The 16,727-nt window shown below is 56.4% G+C and overlaps 4 protein-coding genes across 4 annotated transcripts; 1 reads left to right on the forward strand and 3 right to left on the reverse strand.

The window, feature by feature from the left end:
* Nucleotides 1-913: 913 nt before the first annotated feature.
* On the reverse strand, nt 914-2,371 carry E0L32_012156 (uncharacterized protein; the record flags this gene model as incomplete). The annotated part of the gene is made up of 3 exons (XM_031134965.1): nt 914-1,134; nt 1,245-2,041; nt 2,145-2,371. 3 exons carry the CDS (start codon nt 2,369-2,371, stop codon nt 914-916), a joined length of 1,245 nt encoding a protein of 414 aa, XP_030999081.1.
* Nucleotides 2,372-4,124: 1,753 nt separating this feature from the next.
* On the reverse strand, nt 4,125-7,349 carry E0L32_012157 (uncharacterized protein; the record flags this gene model as incomplete). Its single annotated transcript, XM_031134966.1, has 6 exons — nt 4,125-4,265; nt 4,329-4,906; nt 5,006-5,502; nt 5,846-6,237; nt 6,288-6,684; nt 7,342-7,349. The coding sequence occupies 6 exons, from the start codon at nt 7,347-7,349 to the stop codon at nt 4,125-4,127; spliced, it is 2,013 nt and encodes a 670-aa protein (XP_030999082.1).
* A 3,795-nt stretch (nt 7,350-11,144) lies between these two features.
* On the reverse strand, nt 11,145-13,160 carry E0L32_012158 (uncharacterized protein; the record flags this gene model as incomplete). The annotated part of the gene is made up of 1 exon (XM_031134967.1): nt 11,145-13,160. One exon carries the CDS (start codon nt 13,158-13,160, stop codon nt 11,145-11,147), a length of 2,016 nt encoding a protein of 671 aa, XP_030999083.1.
* Nucleotides 13,161-13,752: 592 nt separating this feature from the next.
* Nucleotides 13,753-16,441, forward strand: E0L32_012159 (uncharacterized protein; the record flags this gene model as incomplete). Its single annotated transcript, XM_031134969.1, has 6 exons — nt 13,753-13,775; nt 13,832-13,949; nt 14,023-14,184; nt 14,247-14,767; nt 14,824-14,966; nt 15,027-16,441. The coding sequence occupies 6 exons, from the start codon at nt 13,753-13,755 to the stop codon at nt 16,439-16,441; spliced, it is 2,382 nt and encodes a 793-aa protein (XP_030999084.1).
* Between the last annotated feature and the right edge of the window lie 286 nt (nt 16,442-16,727).

A 16,727-nucleotide genomic window follows, 5' to 3' on the forward strand; every position in this document is an offset into this window, starting at 1 on the left:
CAGGCGACTCGGCGAATTTCTTGAATCACGAAATACCACCACGAAACATAGCGAGACCTGAAAGCTTTTTTTCTTTTTCACTTTGATTCACACATTTTGATTTCTTTCTCGAGTACATCCTAAAGCCAAATGTATAATTGAGGGGCAGGGTTTGGAACTCCTTCCAGACAGGAAAGCAGAGCATGTATGCCTTAACTGCCTCTGACCGGACACCCGGAGCATAAACATACCAGCCAGGCGGTTTGGCGGCATGCTTGAGCCTTCTTGGCTCCGCCTCGAGGCCAGCCACGGAAAGATGACGATACATCGATCGAGTTGCGCGTAGCTCGAGGGAACTGCCCGTGCTGTTGGCATGAAGCCAAAGAGCTACATGACCCTTCCTTCCATCTAGCTAAAGAGCTGCATGGACGGACGAGGGCAATGAAGAGAAGAAAGCGAAGGAGATGAAAGGGGTAGTAAACCCCTTGTGTACATTCACATATCGTCATAAAAAAATACTATTGATAACAAATCATGCACGCTGAGCCACTCCCCCGGGTGATAATACACTGCTCGTCAATGCCTCTCTAGATGGAGTCTAGATATGCTACCCCCTTGCCCAATGACCGCACCTAAGGTAGTTTATACGTGGCTTCCAATACGTCGTCCCTTTTGCCACTAGATGTAGGTCTATCGAAAAAGTAGTCAAGGACTAGAAACAACTTTTTGGTCCTGCAAAAAAACACATGCCCCAAAAACGCCAGGCTTTTCCCCTTCATGCTGCCTGCCTCTACACGCATGACAATGCCGCTTGAGACCCGGAGACCGAGTTCTATACATAACAAAACTTACCAAAACACTTATCCTGTCCATATCACCAACAGAAGAAGAGACACATGCATCATGATTCTCCCTCCCTCCCCCCTCCTCCTTTTTACTGCTTCTTGTTTTTGGCGGCGGCCTGCTTGGCCAGCTTCTCCCGGCGCGTGATCTGGGCCTCGACGCCGATGCCGCCAAAGACGAGGCCGACGCCGAGCCACTGCATGCGCGACAGGCGGTGGCCAAAGGCGACGACGGACAGCATCATGGTGACCATCTTGCGCGTCACGGTGACGGTGACGAGGAAGACCGAGGAGAAGGTGGACAGTGTGTAGACTGGTGGCAGAAAGGGGCATGTCAGCTTTTTTTTCTCCTTTGTTCTTTTTCCTTTTTTTCTTGTTTCCGCTTGAGCGAAACATAAAAGAAAAGAAAAGAAGGAAACTCACAGATAAAGACCTGGCCCACGGCGCCGCACGCCGCAAAGCCCAAGACGTCGCGCCAGACGCCGGGGTGCCGCGCCATAAAGGCCAGCGCGGCCGCGAGCTCGCCGCCGGCGGCGCCCTCGTCCATGCCGACCCAGCGCCCGACGGCCGTGGTAGCGACATAGGGCCCGGCGACGAGGTACGAGGCCGTGACGAGCGTCTGCATGACGTTGTTGGCGCACATCATCTGCGGGCCCGAGTAAGGGCGGAAGGTCTGGAAGATGTAGTCCTGGGTGCTGTTGGTCAGGCCGTCGAAGAGCAGGTTGATGGACAGCAGGAGCAGGCCCCAGGCGGTCTCGCCCGAGCCCCTGCCGCCGCCCGAGTGCTTGTGCCGCTTGCCGCCGTGGAGGGTGAAGACGGCGACGCCGGCGGTCACGGCGGCGACGACGAGGTACTTGTAGAGCGGGTAGCGCTTGCGGAAGACGGTGATGTGGAGGAACATGACGGGCAGCAGCTTGCACGACTTGGCGAGCAGGAAGGTGATGTAGTCGATGTGGGCGAGCGAGGCGTAGCCAAAGGGCGAGGCGAGCGACGAGGTCACGGCGACGAGCAGGAGGGGCAGCAGGATGGCGCGGCTGGGGATGATGGGCGGCGAGCGCTGGCCCCTGGGCGTCGAGGCGGCGAGGTAGAGGAAGCCCGTCGTGGCGGCGAAGAGGGACTGGATGGTGTTGAGGAAGACGGGGAACTTGAACAGCTCGGGCTTGGCCGCGTCGCCGTAGGGCGTCGTGGTGAGCTTTTCCTGGAGGTACGCCCACGTCAGGCTGTTGCCGCACGCACGCACGCCGCGATCGTTAGTGTATGTGGGTTGGGAGAGGAGATGGGCATGCCGATTGATGGTCTCCCGGGCAGGTTATCGCTGCTTACAATGAGGCGTAGATGCCGCCGACGGCGAAAACGACCTGCCTCAAGCCGTTGTCTTGCATCGAGGCTGTGGCCGGCGCCATCTCGGGCTTGCCATTGGACATGCCATTCGGCACAGCGGCGGCGGCGGCGGCGGCAGGATTGGCAGTTCGAGGCACGCGGTCGTGCTTGCCGGTGTATTCCGACGAGACCTGCCTCCGAATGGGAGTCGCCTGCTTTGATCGCGCCATTGCCGCTTCAGGTTTGTGAGACTGATGCTGCGATTCACATGCACAACGGGGTCGGCGCGTCGAGGTTGTACATATAACGATAGAGAGGGGTGTCCCGAGCGAGAACAGCAGGAGCTTGGTCGCCTCTCTTGAAAAGGGGACAGAGAAGCAAAACAAAAAGAAGCGTATGATTTTCGCCAGTCACTGTGTCATTGAGTCGTCTAGAGAAGTCAAGCAGAGGTGGCTCGTGTATGTCTTGTCTGTCTCTGGCTGGCTGGACCTTCGTTTTATGCTACGGAGTAAGCAAATTACTGGCGAAAATGAACAAGCTGGCTTCATCCGATCTGAGCACTGAGCACACACACCAGTTGACCACTAACGTTAGCAGCCACCCCGGGGCACACCCACATGACGGCCCGCCCAAGCAAATCCCCGGCCTAAAGAATGCCTAAAATCGGTACCTTGTACACTAAATCGGAAAATCCCCGCTGGCAAACTCCCAAAAACGAACTACATCACATCAGCATGAGAGGTGCCCCCCAGATCGGCACTTGGTCCTCCGTAAAAGAAGACGAACCAAACCCGAGAGCCGCCCACGCCCACGAGCTAAAATAGGTTGGGTGTGCCCAGGCCGCTGTTGGCTGTCAGATGTCAGGGCACTCCACGTGGCGTCCGCCTCTTATTATCAAGAGCCGCTGACACGCGCTTGAGGGTTACGGATACGAAAATCAGTGGTCAGATTAGCACATGTTTTCCCTCGATCGGCTACGTTTGCTTCCTACGTGAGCTTGGCTTGACACTCTGGCAAAGAGGGAAACGACTCAATTGATCACTTGTACAAAGGCTAGTCTTTGCGCACTAGCCACAGGGTGGATGGCTGTCTTCATGTAGTAACGTAGTACTATCAAGAAGACATCCTCCACATTCAGGGCGACGGAACAATATCCCACAATACAAGCCATATCCGAGAGCACCGCCGTGAGAGGGCGGTGGTTCTGTATTGATAGAGTAGCGAATAAATCTTCGAACAGGTAACGGGGCGGGCAACAACAACAACAACATCCGCCGACAGGGTCCCGAGTACTGGCTGGCGTCGCGTGTGCCGGGGACAATGCCAGCACAAAAATATAAAGCCGGGCCGCACGAATCAACAATCGCCAGGCCGCCGTCGGAGGCATATCGCCCCTCTCATCAGGATGTTGCATCAAGGCGGGGACGAAATGTCTCTCAACGGTCTCGACTTGCCCGAGCTAAGAATCCAGCGAACAAGGTGCGCGTTTTCTTCCAAGAGGCAGTTGTGGTGGGTCAAGACATCCTCCAGAGTGCAAGTCGTATCATGTGAGAAAAGAGAATGCTTCCTGGTATGGAAGCAATGTCGAGCCTGTCGAGAAGAACGGCACGGTCTTCATCCACGGGCGGTGCGGTTCGGGAGGCAGAGACGCAGAGAGGCAAGGAGAATCGGTGTCATGAGAGAGTGAGAGTAGTTAAAAGAGAATATGAGAAGGAGCAAAGTGAATAAATGCTCGTCGAACGAAAAGGGTCAGAGTGTGTGTCTGTGTGTGTGCGCGTGGGTGTCGTCGCATCATTTTGGTACCGTATCTCGCCCGTCAAACAATCAGCCTTGCGGCAAGTCAGATCTGGAAATGCCCCAAAACTTCATGGGTTACCAAATCCGACAAAACAAAACATTTCAAGAGCCCTGTCGCCATGTTCCGACTTCCATTATGTAGTCCTTCCAAAACTTGCAAAAAAAAAAAAGACATGCCGACCAAGCCTACTCCGACGACGCCTGGGCCTGGCTGCGCCGCATCTTCTCAGCCTCCAGGTTCTCGTAGAGCAGAAACAGCGCCGTCTCGTTTGCCTTGGCGCTGCCCATGATCGTGAACATCCTCTCACCAGTCTCGTCGTGGGGGGCCTAGAAGAACATGTGAGCTTGTGTGCGACTCGAGCGCGACGGCGTGGCCGGCGGTTCTCATACCTTTGCAATGGAGATACGTGCACCGGACGTCTTGCGAATCTCACTAATCTTGCTGCCAGCACGTCCGATGATGCATCCAACCATGTCTGCGGGAATGCTGATGTTCTGCGTCTGAATCTCCTCACCGTTCTCATCGTGCGTGGGCACTCCGCGGGTGGCTGCATCAGAATCAGACCGGCGATTAAACGAACGTGGACCGCCGTTGCTAAAATCGGCGCCATTACCTGTCCGAGTAACACGAGGGGAGCCATAGTCTCCCCTGCTAGGCGAGCCGTAGCTCACTCCGCCACCAAGACTGGAACCAGTCGCGCCGGGCTGGGTTCGCACGACGGGGTTGTAAAGAACAGTGCCGGTTCCTCGCTGCCAGTCATCGACGAGGCACTTGCAGATCTCCCACACAGCGCGCTGGATGCCCTCGGGGGTACCCTGGACCTCGACGATCCGCTCGGTCGATTGCGGCAGCATCTCCTTCTGGGCTACCATTCGCACGCCGGATGCATCTTGAATGTGCTTGATCTTGAGGCCTTGTCGGCCAATGATGGTGCCCATCTGGTTGTGGGAGATGAGAAGCTTGAGAGCTGTTGTGAGAGCAGTTGATCAGCATCGAGTATGAAAGGCATAGTACAACCAAACGCTGCCGAGGGTTATGAACAGCTTGGTAGGACGGAGAGACTTACGGTGCGTCCCGTTGCCCTGAATGACTCCACCCATGCCCATGGCTGGAGCGCCTTCGAGCAGCGATCGAGCCACGACAGCATAGGCCTTGGAGACCGGGTCGCAACCGCCAGTGATAGTAAGCACACGGTCATGAACTCCCTGCACGACCTTGCTGACTCCAGCCTTGACACCAGTCTCCTCTCGCAGGTCGGCAACGTTCTTGCCGCCCTTACCGATAATGACGCCGGCCTCTTTGGAAGAGACAATGGCCCTCAGGGTGAGCTGCGCTTGCGCGTATTCCTCCTCCGTCTTGGGGGCAGGCTCCCCGTCGGGGCCGAGGCGTGGCTCGTCATCGCCCACCTTAAGGTGGTCCAGGCCCTCGACCAAGTCGCTACCGGCAGGCAGCATCTGATCCTGAGATAGAGACATGTCGCTGTCGAGAAAGGGTCGTGGGGAGAGGTTGAGCAGGAATACAAGGGCTCGGAGGAAGCTCTCGAAGGGTTGTTTGGGTTTGTCGCTACGGGGGAGAGTCAACAAATGAGCTCAGCGAGGCGAATAGAGTCGCGGAGAGTGCAGCAGATCTGCCGTCGCAAAGTCTGGAGAAGGTGTCAGCCGGGTGCTTGCATGCAGCAATTGAATTGGCATGTGGCTAGGAGGACGTCGGGCGTGGGCGAGGGGTCTGCTGTCGGTGTGGGGGGGGGAAGAGGAAACAAAGTGTCGCGGAGCTTGAATCGCGCGATACCCTGGACAAGCGATGGTGGAGGAGGAGGATATGGAGAGGGTGTTGCGCACAAAAAAAGGGCATCAATAGCGCAGACGAGGAAAATCGGCGAGCCAGTCTGGCGGGGCAGGGTGCGTACCTATTAGGAAGCGCGTGGACAGACAGGCAGGTCAAACAAGCGTGTGATGGTGGTGGTGGAGGAGGTGGTAAGGATTTGCGAGCGGGGCAGATGTGTGATGGGCGGGCGGGCGATGGGGGGGTGGTGGTGGGAATGGGTAGTGGGTGAAGTGGGAGTGAGAGAGCCCTTGAGTGGTGAGGATGGATGATGATGGGGTGGCAGCCCGGGTGGCAGTTGCAGTGGTAGTGCAGTGCTAGGAGAGTGGACGGTGGCCTGGTGCGGTCAAGAGTGGATTCCCGCTTGGAGACGGAAGGACTGCTTGGTGGTGCGTGCGCTGCCTTTTTGGCGTGGCCGGCTGCAGAAGCTGGGGACTCGAGTGCTCTCCAGCCAAAGAGGGAGAGCTCTGGCGCAGACTATGGTGGGAGGGATGACCGGGGTAGGCAAGGTAATGCAGACAAGGTACCTTTGCAAGCTCGGAATGCGAGGCAATGTCTCTTTTTGGGAAGATGAGCTGTGTCTTGGTCTCCTCCCTTGGTGATGTTGGAGAGTCGGGAGACGACAGATCGAGGCTGAAGAGTTGGAGTGCGGTCTCGAGAGAGAGAGTGAGGAAGAGACAAAGGTTCGGCTCGGCTGGTGGAGAGTTGAGGAGGAATTGATAAGAAGATGGCGTTTGTGTAGAGAGAGATGGAGAGGATGAGAGAAGAGACGGGGAAGGTAGAGAGAGAAGAGATAGAGAGCTAGAGAGGGGGGGGATGTGTGCGAGAGGAAGAGAGAGGAAGAGGATGCGGAAGGACAGGGAGCCGTAAAGACGTCTCGAGAGTCGGAGGATGAGGAGAGGTGTAGATGAAGGGATGAGGCTACTGAAGTGCACAGAGAGGAGAGAAAAATGTGGGAGAGGTGAGGGCGAGTTAGACAGGCGTTAGTGCTTCAGTACAGTGGCTCAAGATGCGACTGTCAAAGGGACTACATAGGGAGGTAGTAGTCCAGGACTTGAGGTGAGCCCAGCCCGAGGTGAGAGCAATCCAGTCCCGCCAAGCGATTAGTTACTACCTTCGTACCTAGGTACCCAAATAACTCTGTGGCACCTGCTGTGGGTGCTCTGAGCTCTGAGCTTCAGGGTTCCAGACTGATGGGTGCGTTAGTACAAGTAGTACCTCTTGATTGACGAGCAGAACAGTTGGTTTCTCCCCTTCCTCAACGAGGTGCGCTTCCGAGGCAAGAGGTTACGACAATGTGCTCTCTTAACAGATCAATCTTGGACCTGGCTGCAATGATCACCATTCAATTCCTTCCTCCCGCGACAAGACGGGCACGCTCACGGCACCTTGGATGATCATACCTAGGTATTCAAGCCATGCAGCTCGGAACAGATGAATCAGAGCAAAGAGAAGCACCAGATGGCGCTGATTTGCCCATTTTCCGTCCACTTTTTCTCACTGCCGTGCAAGGGCAGGGTTCAGATCTCTACCTAGCACCCTAGGTAGGTAGGTCCCTCTGGGATTCGGCTGCCCAGGTACCTCTCCATCTCGACCGTCCGTGTTTGTTGCACTTGATGTTGTTTGCTTGAACCACTATCCTCGCCCTACTTACCTTTCCTCTCACTCTCACTCTCACTCTCGACTCTTTAGCAGCAATCCATCAACATCTCTGGCAGCCACGAACCATTCCGGATTGATGTCCCCTCGCTCACTAACACCTGCATTCGTGGATCCGCAGCCCCACAGGCTCTGCACTTGCCTTCAATATCACCTCTCGTCCTCCACCGCTATTACCACACTTTGGAGAGAGCTCGAAAAAAAAAGAGTCGCAGATCTGATGCCTGAGCCTAAGGTACCTCCTCCGTATATGTACCAGAAATCCCTCGCCGCTGACGCTTGTCCAAAAGTGCAGCAAGCTAGTCCCTAATGCTCGGCTGCATTTGGACTTCAACATGCTCGGTATCTTCGAGGTTCTGGCCTCGAAAGCTTGGGCACTCGGAGCAGGCACAGTATCTCCACCCCGAAGCCCTTCAGACTCCTCCGATGTCACCGTTGCACCCTCCCGATAGCTTCCTGCACTGCACCTCCGGCCTATATCCTCTTCCATCTTCCCCACCCCGTCCAAGGCATGTCATGTCTGTGCTCGTAGGTAACTTGCCTGGCTTCTCGAGACGGCCGCGCCTTGCCGCAACAAAAGGGCTTGGACTTTATACACGCCTACGAAACCTCCAAAAATCACATATTGATCCGATCAGATACATCGTGATTCCCTCCAGGCCAGAGAGTGGCCGACACCCAGCCGACCCTGCGGTGCAACGCGATGCTGCAGAGCCCGCAGCCGGAGCCCACGGATCGAGAGCCCCGATATTGCCTGATTGCACTGATTGCAGCAGCTACCCCCCCAAGGAGACCGGTGAGGACAGTCCCCTTCTCTGCCGTTTGGTTTTGTATCTTCCCTAGGTACGGAGTCCCACACAGCGAGAGGCCCGGAGCACAGAGGCCCATCCATCCCTGCTCGCGCATCACTCGGCCCTGGCTTCCCTTGTCACCCCATGTCCATGCCCTCCTCCCGCCGACTGGCTTGCTTTCTGGACCAACCACACCTCGTACGCACCATGCCGCATATGCCCTGCAACTCTCTGCCCGCCCTCCGGCCCCGGGCATGTCCAATGCTCTCTGCTCTTGTGTGCACACACTCACATATCTTTTCGCACCAGCCTCTTCTTTTTTGTGGGATTGGCCTGTAGGAGTACCTTGTTGGGCCCACCGAGACTGATAGTCCGGGTCCCTGTTTGGCCCGTCTCGATACTTGACTGTTCGCAAAGTAAGAGGCAATCTCACTCGCTCACTCGCCGTCTGGGTCATGCGGCCTAGGAGGCGGGCATGCCACTTTGCTTCATGCACCCTGCAGTGAATCCTCCACAGACCTCGTGGCTTATGGCTAGCCCAGAGCTTCAGCCGCGCACTTGGTCGATCCGTCTGACTGGGTTTGTGCTCGACATTTTTGGCAGATTCGAGTAATTGGGCCCAACCAAGTAGACTGGACTACCTAATCAGTTAGGGGTTCCAACGTGACAATACTTCTATGGAGGGCTCGTGATCTGATGCAAGATGTCCTCTGTCAGCGAGAAGTGCGATTGATGAGAAAGCACCTGCCACCATAAGGTACTTCTAGGGAGTACTTGCTGGTGGACTACCTACCTAGGTATGTAGTTAGGTACCACAGAGACGGCGACGACACCTCTTGGGAGTTGTCATGTCGAAGATGTAATTGCAACTTGCCTTGGCTCTAGTCATGTTCCAATTTACCCAAGTCCTTGTTCTCTGGTCGGTCTGATACTAAATGCCAAGATAAGCTTTGCTTTGGTCTCGTTGGTCTACTCGTGCCTAGACCTCGTCGTGGCATGCGCACAAGGATTGAAACACCTCGACTACTACCAGAATTTAGGCCTGGTTGAGCCTCACCGAGTCCGAACCCATGATGCAATCTTTGGTGGGCCAACTCCGGACGCGACACTACAAGTACTCCTCCGTATATTCCCCCAAGGTTTGCCCGAGGGCATCAAAGCGCATACACTCTCCGCCTACGAGCTCTCTGCCCACAAACTCTCCGGCCACAACAATTTTCTCCTCCATCGAACAGCATCCTCCAGGAGACACCACCTACAAAAGATCCAGGAGATCCCGCATAGTCTGTACCACACGTGAGACAGCTTGCCGAACACCGAGGAAGAAGCCTCTACAAAGCGAGGCCACAGAGTCTGTCGAAACCAAAACCCTTCATCATCCACGTCTCTATCAAGAAATACTTCATCAATATGTCGTTTATCAACAGACCGGTCTATACTCGTATCCAGGACGCAGCCTTCTTTTCCCTGATGGCTGGTATGGGGCTTGTGCTTTTTCTGGCAGCGGGACGAGCACTCGCCTCTAACCAGCGGGCCCCTGGCGAAGTCGATATTGGCATGCTGGTTGCAGCAATACCATTCGGCACTCTTGTTTCCCTTCTGTTGGCCCTTGCCATCTGCTCGTTACTCGAACCGTATTCTCGGTATGCGCGGGATTTACGAACTTGGTCAGATCACTGGGTGGGCTACAGTAGCTGGGTTATCGCCAGAATTATCTGGTCCCTCCCGACGTATACAGTCTACTGGCTGGCTTATGGCTTGTGGGCGGCTCGGTACACGGTTTGGTTCTTACGTCGATGGCTCGGGCGCTAGGATGTTATGCAGGCATATGATCTTTGGAGTGGGAAGGCAAACGGTCAAGTTTTTAGAAAGTCGGAATGGATTGATATTAACCAGCATCTCTCGAAACATCATAGACGGGCAGGTACTATGAGCGGGCAATTCCCGTTGTCAGTAATTCACATCAGTTCACGGCAGCTACCAACCAAGGGCAGCAAGGTTCCTATAATATAACTGGATACTAAGCCTTTCCAACTGAGTTGACAAGAACAAGCCAGAGTGCACTTTCAGAACAAGAAGGGGCACAGGAACAAGCCTTATATCTCCTGAACAGCGAACATGCAATATCTAGTCACTTCGTAACTGCTGCGTAAGAACTATGAAGGACTGATTCCTTCTGTCAAGGAGCAAATATAACTTCTTCAGGATGGAGACTCAAGGTTTCAACACAGTCGTATATTGGATCTGAGAAGGTTCGAAGGATACATAGTTTGGCCCGTATTACGTCGCCGCTCGCTGGACAAGCAAATGTTCGACTCGTAGCACAGGAGTTAGCTGCCTGAGCCCCTGTAGCTAGGTGGACGGTAGTAAGATGAATTCTCAGTAGTCGGGCTGTATTCCTCTGGCTGCGAGGATGGCAGGCAATAAGGCCAGGAACAGTAACACAAGCTTTAGTTGATGCGAATCAATACATTTTGAGGGGTTGATGAAAGGGCTTAGAGTTGATACATATTCTTGACCAAACTACTATGGTTTATGCGGTGGTTGAAAGGTATTACTTAGGTCAAGTGACTTAAAAGAGTAACCATCAAGAGCTGTCTTGATGTTCGCGTCAGCTGGTTGCAGCCCCTGTCAGCCCGTCATAGCCCGCAAGAAGCGGCTCGGTATCAAATGGGACGTTGTTAATCTCCGTTTCAGGAGGGGTAAACGGTGCTGGATTAGTATTCGAGTTCTCGCTCGAGAGCGACGACCCTTTTAGCATTCTGCTAGAACATCCAGTTTACGACTCCCCAAGTTGCCCATGTAGATCGCTGTTGTGTCTGTAAGGCGACCGAAAGCACACCCTCCCGAGCCGACAGACAACTTCTATGGGCAAAATGTCTTGATCTGCACATTTGCTGCCCGCACACAAGCTGTGCTATCCGATGTTCATCTCTATCTGGATCGCAGCTGGACCTCGTGCTCGATCCAAAAGTTCCTGCAGGCCCTGTGCCCCCAGTGCTCAACCCACCACTCCCCGAAGCTGTCCTCGACCTCAAAGTCCACGCCCTTGACCCTCTCCTCCCGCTTCAGCCCGCAGACTACGCACGCCTTGGCCGCCGTCGGCACCATCTTGGCCGTCTGCACCGGCAGCGTCTCGGCCACCTCGGGCACCCTGAGGCTGCTCACCGACGACGACGAAGACTCTGCCGCCGACGACTTGGCCGTGGCCACGGCGCTCCGCAGCCGCCCGACGTGCCTCCTCCACGCCGCCACGACGTCGGCCGCCTCGCGGTCCTCGCGCGCCGCCTGCGCCCGGTCCACGCCCGCGAGCTTCATGCCGCCGCCCCTGCCGCCCGCGGCCGAGATGGACATGCTCTGCGCCAGGAACCGGTCGCGGTGCCAGCGCAGCTTGCGGCCCGCGAGGACGCGCGCCGCCACGGCCGCCAGCAGCACGTAGGCGGCCAGGAACGCGGCCGTCTCGGGCGAGGCGAGGACCCGGTTGCGCACCGCGGCGGGCTGCGCGGACGTCGGCTCGAAGATGGCGCTGTCCAGCAGGTCGAAGAGGGACGGGAATATGGACAGGAGGATGGAGGGCGGGGGCACGTTGGTCGGCGGGGGCGTGTCGTCGGGGATGGATGAGGTTGTAGGAGCCGCTGCCGGCCCGGACGCCGCGGACGGCTCGTCCGCTTCGTCCCAGCCCCAGTCCGCGGCGGGCTCGGTGGCCTTGGCCGGTGGCTTGGGCGCCGGCTTGGCCTTTTGCTGTAGTTTCGTAGAGGTGGACGTTTGGCTCTGGGCACCGGCATCGAGGGCGTCCCATTCCCAGCCCAGATCTTGCTTGGCAGGTGTGGTTTTCTGGCCCTTTTGTGAGGCAGGATCGTCGAAGGCAGCCCAGTCGGCAGCCCAGTCATCTTTGCCGGTGACATCTGCCTTCTGCTCCACCGAAGGCCAGACAGTAACTGGGGAAGGCGATTTGGGCTTGGCTGGGACTGGAAATTGCTCGGCTTTCGGCGTCGTTACCGCAAGGCCAGGGAAAGGATTGCGCTCTTGGAACCCAGGCGACTTGGGGGCTTGGGGGTACTGGTTGAAGCTGGTATTGTCTAGGCTTAGAGTAGATATGAGTTGACTGGGAGGTTGCGTTTTGGGTGCTGGTTTGGAAGACAAGGATGAGGACCAGTCCGAGGACATGAGGTCTAGAGGTGGCGCTGGAGGAGGTGCCGCCGCTCCTGTTGCGTTCGACGATGTGCCTGTCTCGAAGTCCCCAAAGTCATCCTCCTCGTTGTCGTCGTCATCGTCGTCTGCACCACCAAGCTCAAAATCATCAGCGTCAAACAACACATTCGGGTCTGTGTTCTTGGGCCTTGGCCGAGCCACAGGTTTCTGCTCCCATACAGGAGGCGCTGGGGCGGCCTGGACACGTGGACCTGGTGAAGGTCCCATGTCCACCAGGCTGTTGGTCATTAAGTCCATGGTCGATGCGCGAACAACGCGAGTTCGCTGGATAGCCGGCGGCTGGGGCGGCGGTTGTGAAGAGGCCGTAGACTTGTATAAGTGGTCAAAGGAAGACGGTGCTGGCATGTTTGCCTGAGCCGTCACTGGTTGGGACGGGACTTGTTCCTGTGAGACAGGAGACGCTATTTCGAAGTCACCCCATCCATCGTCGTCTTCCGCGGTTGACGTGGTTTTGGCTTGAGCCGCAGGGGCGGTATGACTGCCCGCCACATCAGTCCAGCTGTTTCCTTGAAACCCGGAACTTGGCTGTGTCTGAAAGCTTGGCCATGGCGCTGGAGTCTGCGCCGGCTGTTGCGATGTAGTGGGACTGAGGAATGAGAAAGGGTCATTCACTGGCTGTTGTGCTTGAGGGTTTGGTGTTCCAGTGGTTTGTTGTTGTTGCTGCTGCTGCTGCTGCTGTTGCTGCTGCTGAGGAGTTCCGGAAAAGCTGGCGAACTCGGCAAAGAGGTCGGCCGACATGGTTGGTGTTCTGAGGTGGCAGTCCCGGGGCGGGCCTGCGTGAGAGAAATGAGACGTGTGACCAGTCCGTAATTGACTGGCCCTGTGAGACACGCATTCAAGGATGCATTGAACGCGTGTGCGGTCTTCTGGTCCGGAGATCCTGGACTTCAAGCCCCTGACATTGGACGAGGCTTGCTGGCTACTCTATGGCAGAGGAGATGAGATGAAGTTCACGGGCTACTTAGCTGATGAGTGAGGAGCTTGGCTGCGTGATCGGTAGCCAGTCCCTGTACCCACCCGGGCAGGTTTAGAAACACCGCCGCTAGTCCATGGGTGGGGCTACCTAGGTAGCTCACCATCTCGCCCAGACCCGCCAGGAACAACGACGCCTCGTGCTTGTCACTCATTCATTCGGCGCAGCCAGCTCCTCAAACCAGATCGTTGTCAATGCTATGATGACTCCTCCGAGCTGCTAATACTCTCTTGTTAAATATGAGAGCATTCCAGCCCGCTCCCTGAGATCAACAGAACAGTGAAGCGCCGCAGATCTCTCATCGCCACTACGTGATTTCCATCCCATTGATAGCGGAAGCTGGCCTTTCGTTCCACCATGAGATCCCCTGCTGAGTGCAAGTGAGTGTTTGGGCCGAGTCTCCTTCTCACATACAGAGTTCTGACAGGCTTTCAAGGTCACGCTGGGACGAGACTCTGAACCACAATTCCAGCCTCGCCAACTTACAGAGGGCTGTCAAATTTAACGGTCCTAACAGCCCTTGTGTTGCGGGATGTAGATCAGTCTGCTGGAAGGTATGTTGTATCGTGGCTTTGAGTGGCTGGTCTCGACACCTCCGAAGTGATATCCTGACAGAATCAATGCCAGGTCTTCCTTTTATTCCGCAACGTCAACGCAAACAACTGGTCAAACGACCTCCATGAGTCCAGGAACACGTACAGTGCTCTCAAAGATCATTACCTCAAGTATATCAAGCATCCGGAGAAGCTCGCGGAGCTTTCCGTAGATCCTCTCACCGATGATCCAGAGGTATAAAGACAAGCCCATGGCGAATGCAGGGGTGGCTCAAAAAGCTGACTCTCCTCGTCAAGTCTCCATGGGATGCACTCCGCCGGGATGAGGTCGTCCGTGCCGAGATCTTGCAGGATGTTCGGCGTTTACCGGATGAGCCTCTTTACCACCAAGAGCAAGCTCAGAATCTCATACTCGACATCCTCTTCATTTACTGCAAGCTCAACCCCGACATCGGTGGGTACCGCCAGGGGATGCATGAACTTCTTGCCCCTATCTTCACCGTGATCTATCAAGATGCGCTGGAATACAGTGGCTCCGAAACGGAAACCTCTCTGGACACAGCCATGGTGGAGATGCTAGATGTCAACTTCATCGAGCACGATGCATTTACTCTATTTTCCAAGCTGATGGAAAAGGCCAAGAGCTTCTATGAGATGAGCACCCTACCAGACATGGGCCAGTCTAGTGTCGGCTCAACTGAGCAAAGCACAATCGTCGAGATGAGCAGGAGAATACACGAAGAAGTCCTCATGAGAGTAGATCCAGAGTTGGCACAACATCTCAAGGCCATCGAGATCCTCCCTCAAATATTCTTGATGTGAGTCCGACAGCGATCACGAGCCGGCTCGCTGCCATGCTAAAGGTTATCTCTAGTCGCTGGGTCCGGCTCCTATTCGGGCGAGAATTCCCTTTCGAGCAACTCTTGGTCCTTTGGGATACAATGTTCGCATTCGACCCTGACCTGAACCTCGTATCCCTCGTTTGTGTAGCAATGCTGATAAGGATACGCTGGACATGTAAGCTAGGAGCGCGTCCTCTGACTCTGATAAACGCATTACTGATTTGTTTTTGTCTAGTGCTGGAAGCAGACTATTCAGTCGCTCTGCAATTGCTTCTCAAATACCCAGCACCCCAAGCACCTCACGGCCCTCACACCTTCGTAGACGATGCCGTCTACTTGAAGGACCACCTGAACACCACCGGCGGAACCAACTTAATCCTGAAATACACGGGCAGAGCCCCTATCAACAACCCTGCTCATCCAAGGCCAACGACGCCCACATTTGCAGGGCTGAATTTGCGCTCTCGAACGCTCGGTGCTAGGTCGCCGCTGGCCTCTTCTGCACGCTTTATACAGAACCCGGGTGCCGTGGAGGCCCTGTTCCAAGGTGCTGCTAGAAACGTCATCGAGCGCGGCGAGAAACTGGGTATCAACCAGGCCGTTAGGGATGCGATGGGGGAGATCCGGAAGAACATGCAGGGGCTGCATGCAGACGCTCGACATTCTGCAAGGGCGAGTCGGGATTCCACCGCGGGGGACACCCACTCTCCATTCTATTCAGCTGTGGAAATGGAACGAAGAAATAGGCAGCTCGCAGCCATGCTGGATGAGGCCATCGCCAGCTTGAAGTCCATCACGGCCAACATGCCCGGGGGCGTCAAGGACGCCCAGGCGGAAGCCGTCGACATGGCCGCAGCGAAGGTCCAGTTCGTCAAGATTCACCTCGAAGACCCGACTTTGTCCCTCGCCCCGGAGGACGAGACGATGGAACCCCCGCCCCCGCCCGCGCCCGTCAATGCGCTTTCGTTCACGTCAAACAAGGAGAATGTCGCGCCGATCGTCGCAGTTGACAGGACCATGGTCACGGCATCCACGGCACCTCTTGAGACGCCGTCAGACGAGGTCGAGAGACTCGACGACCCTCTCAGCCGGCCGTCCGCATCACACCCCCCGGTCCAGACACAGAGTGGCCACGCCGCCACCCAACCCGTCGTGGCAGATAGCATCGAAGCCGACGACGACCCGATGGAGACGGATGAACCACCCTCCCAACAGACCAACCCGGCTCCCGCGCGCCGGCCCCCGTTGCCGACCGCCGCACCCGCGCGTCCCACAGGCCCCATCCCGACGCGCTCCACGCTGGCGCAGTCCTCCTTCGCCTGGATGCTCGAGCCAGACCAGACCAGCTCCTCGCACGACCCCTTCGAACCGCCCAGCAGGCGGCGCGCGTCCAGCCGGCCCTCCTCGTCCTCTAAATCCTCCGGCGGCGGCGGCGGCGGCGGCGCGGCAGCCCAGCACCGGAAACGGACCTCCGGGTCCGGCGCCGCGAGCCGGGAGCGTAACGCCTTCCTGTTTGGCGAGGTGGTGCCGTCTGCGGAGGGCGCGGGTGGCGGCGGCGGCGGCGGCGGAGGTCTCGGGCCGCTGACCTCGGACGAGATCTTTGGCCTGGAGCCGTTGAGGAGGGCGCTGCCGAAGCCCAAGGGGCTCTGACGGCGGCTTTCCCCGGCGTGTCATGAGAGCTGGTATGATACGGGAGAGGTTGGAAGGGGCATGGTTTTGGGCTTTCGTTGCTGTATACATATACCTAGAATACAGTGAGCGGCGTTGTGCACTTCTGCTTGCTGTCTCATTCTTTCCTCAGGGAAACTTTGTTCCCAACAGCATTTTGACGAGACAGTTGATCGAGGCTGATTTTTGCAGTTGTACACCAAAAAAAATGCGCTTGTAGCATTATCTCTCGCTCAGCTTCTATCAAGATAATGTATGCAATCTGGCC

Source organism: Thyridium curvatum, assembly GCF_004353045.1.
Source record: "Thyridium curvatum strain D216 chromosome Unknown NODE_140_length_52492_cov_86.342863, whole genome shotgun sequence".
NCBI lineage: Eukaryota > Fungi > Ascomycota > Sordariomycetes > Thyridiales > Thyridiaceae > Thyridium > Thyridium curvatum.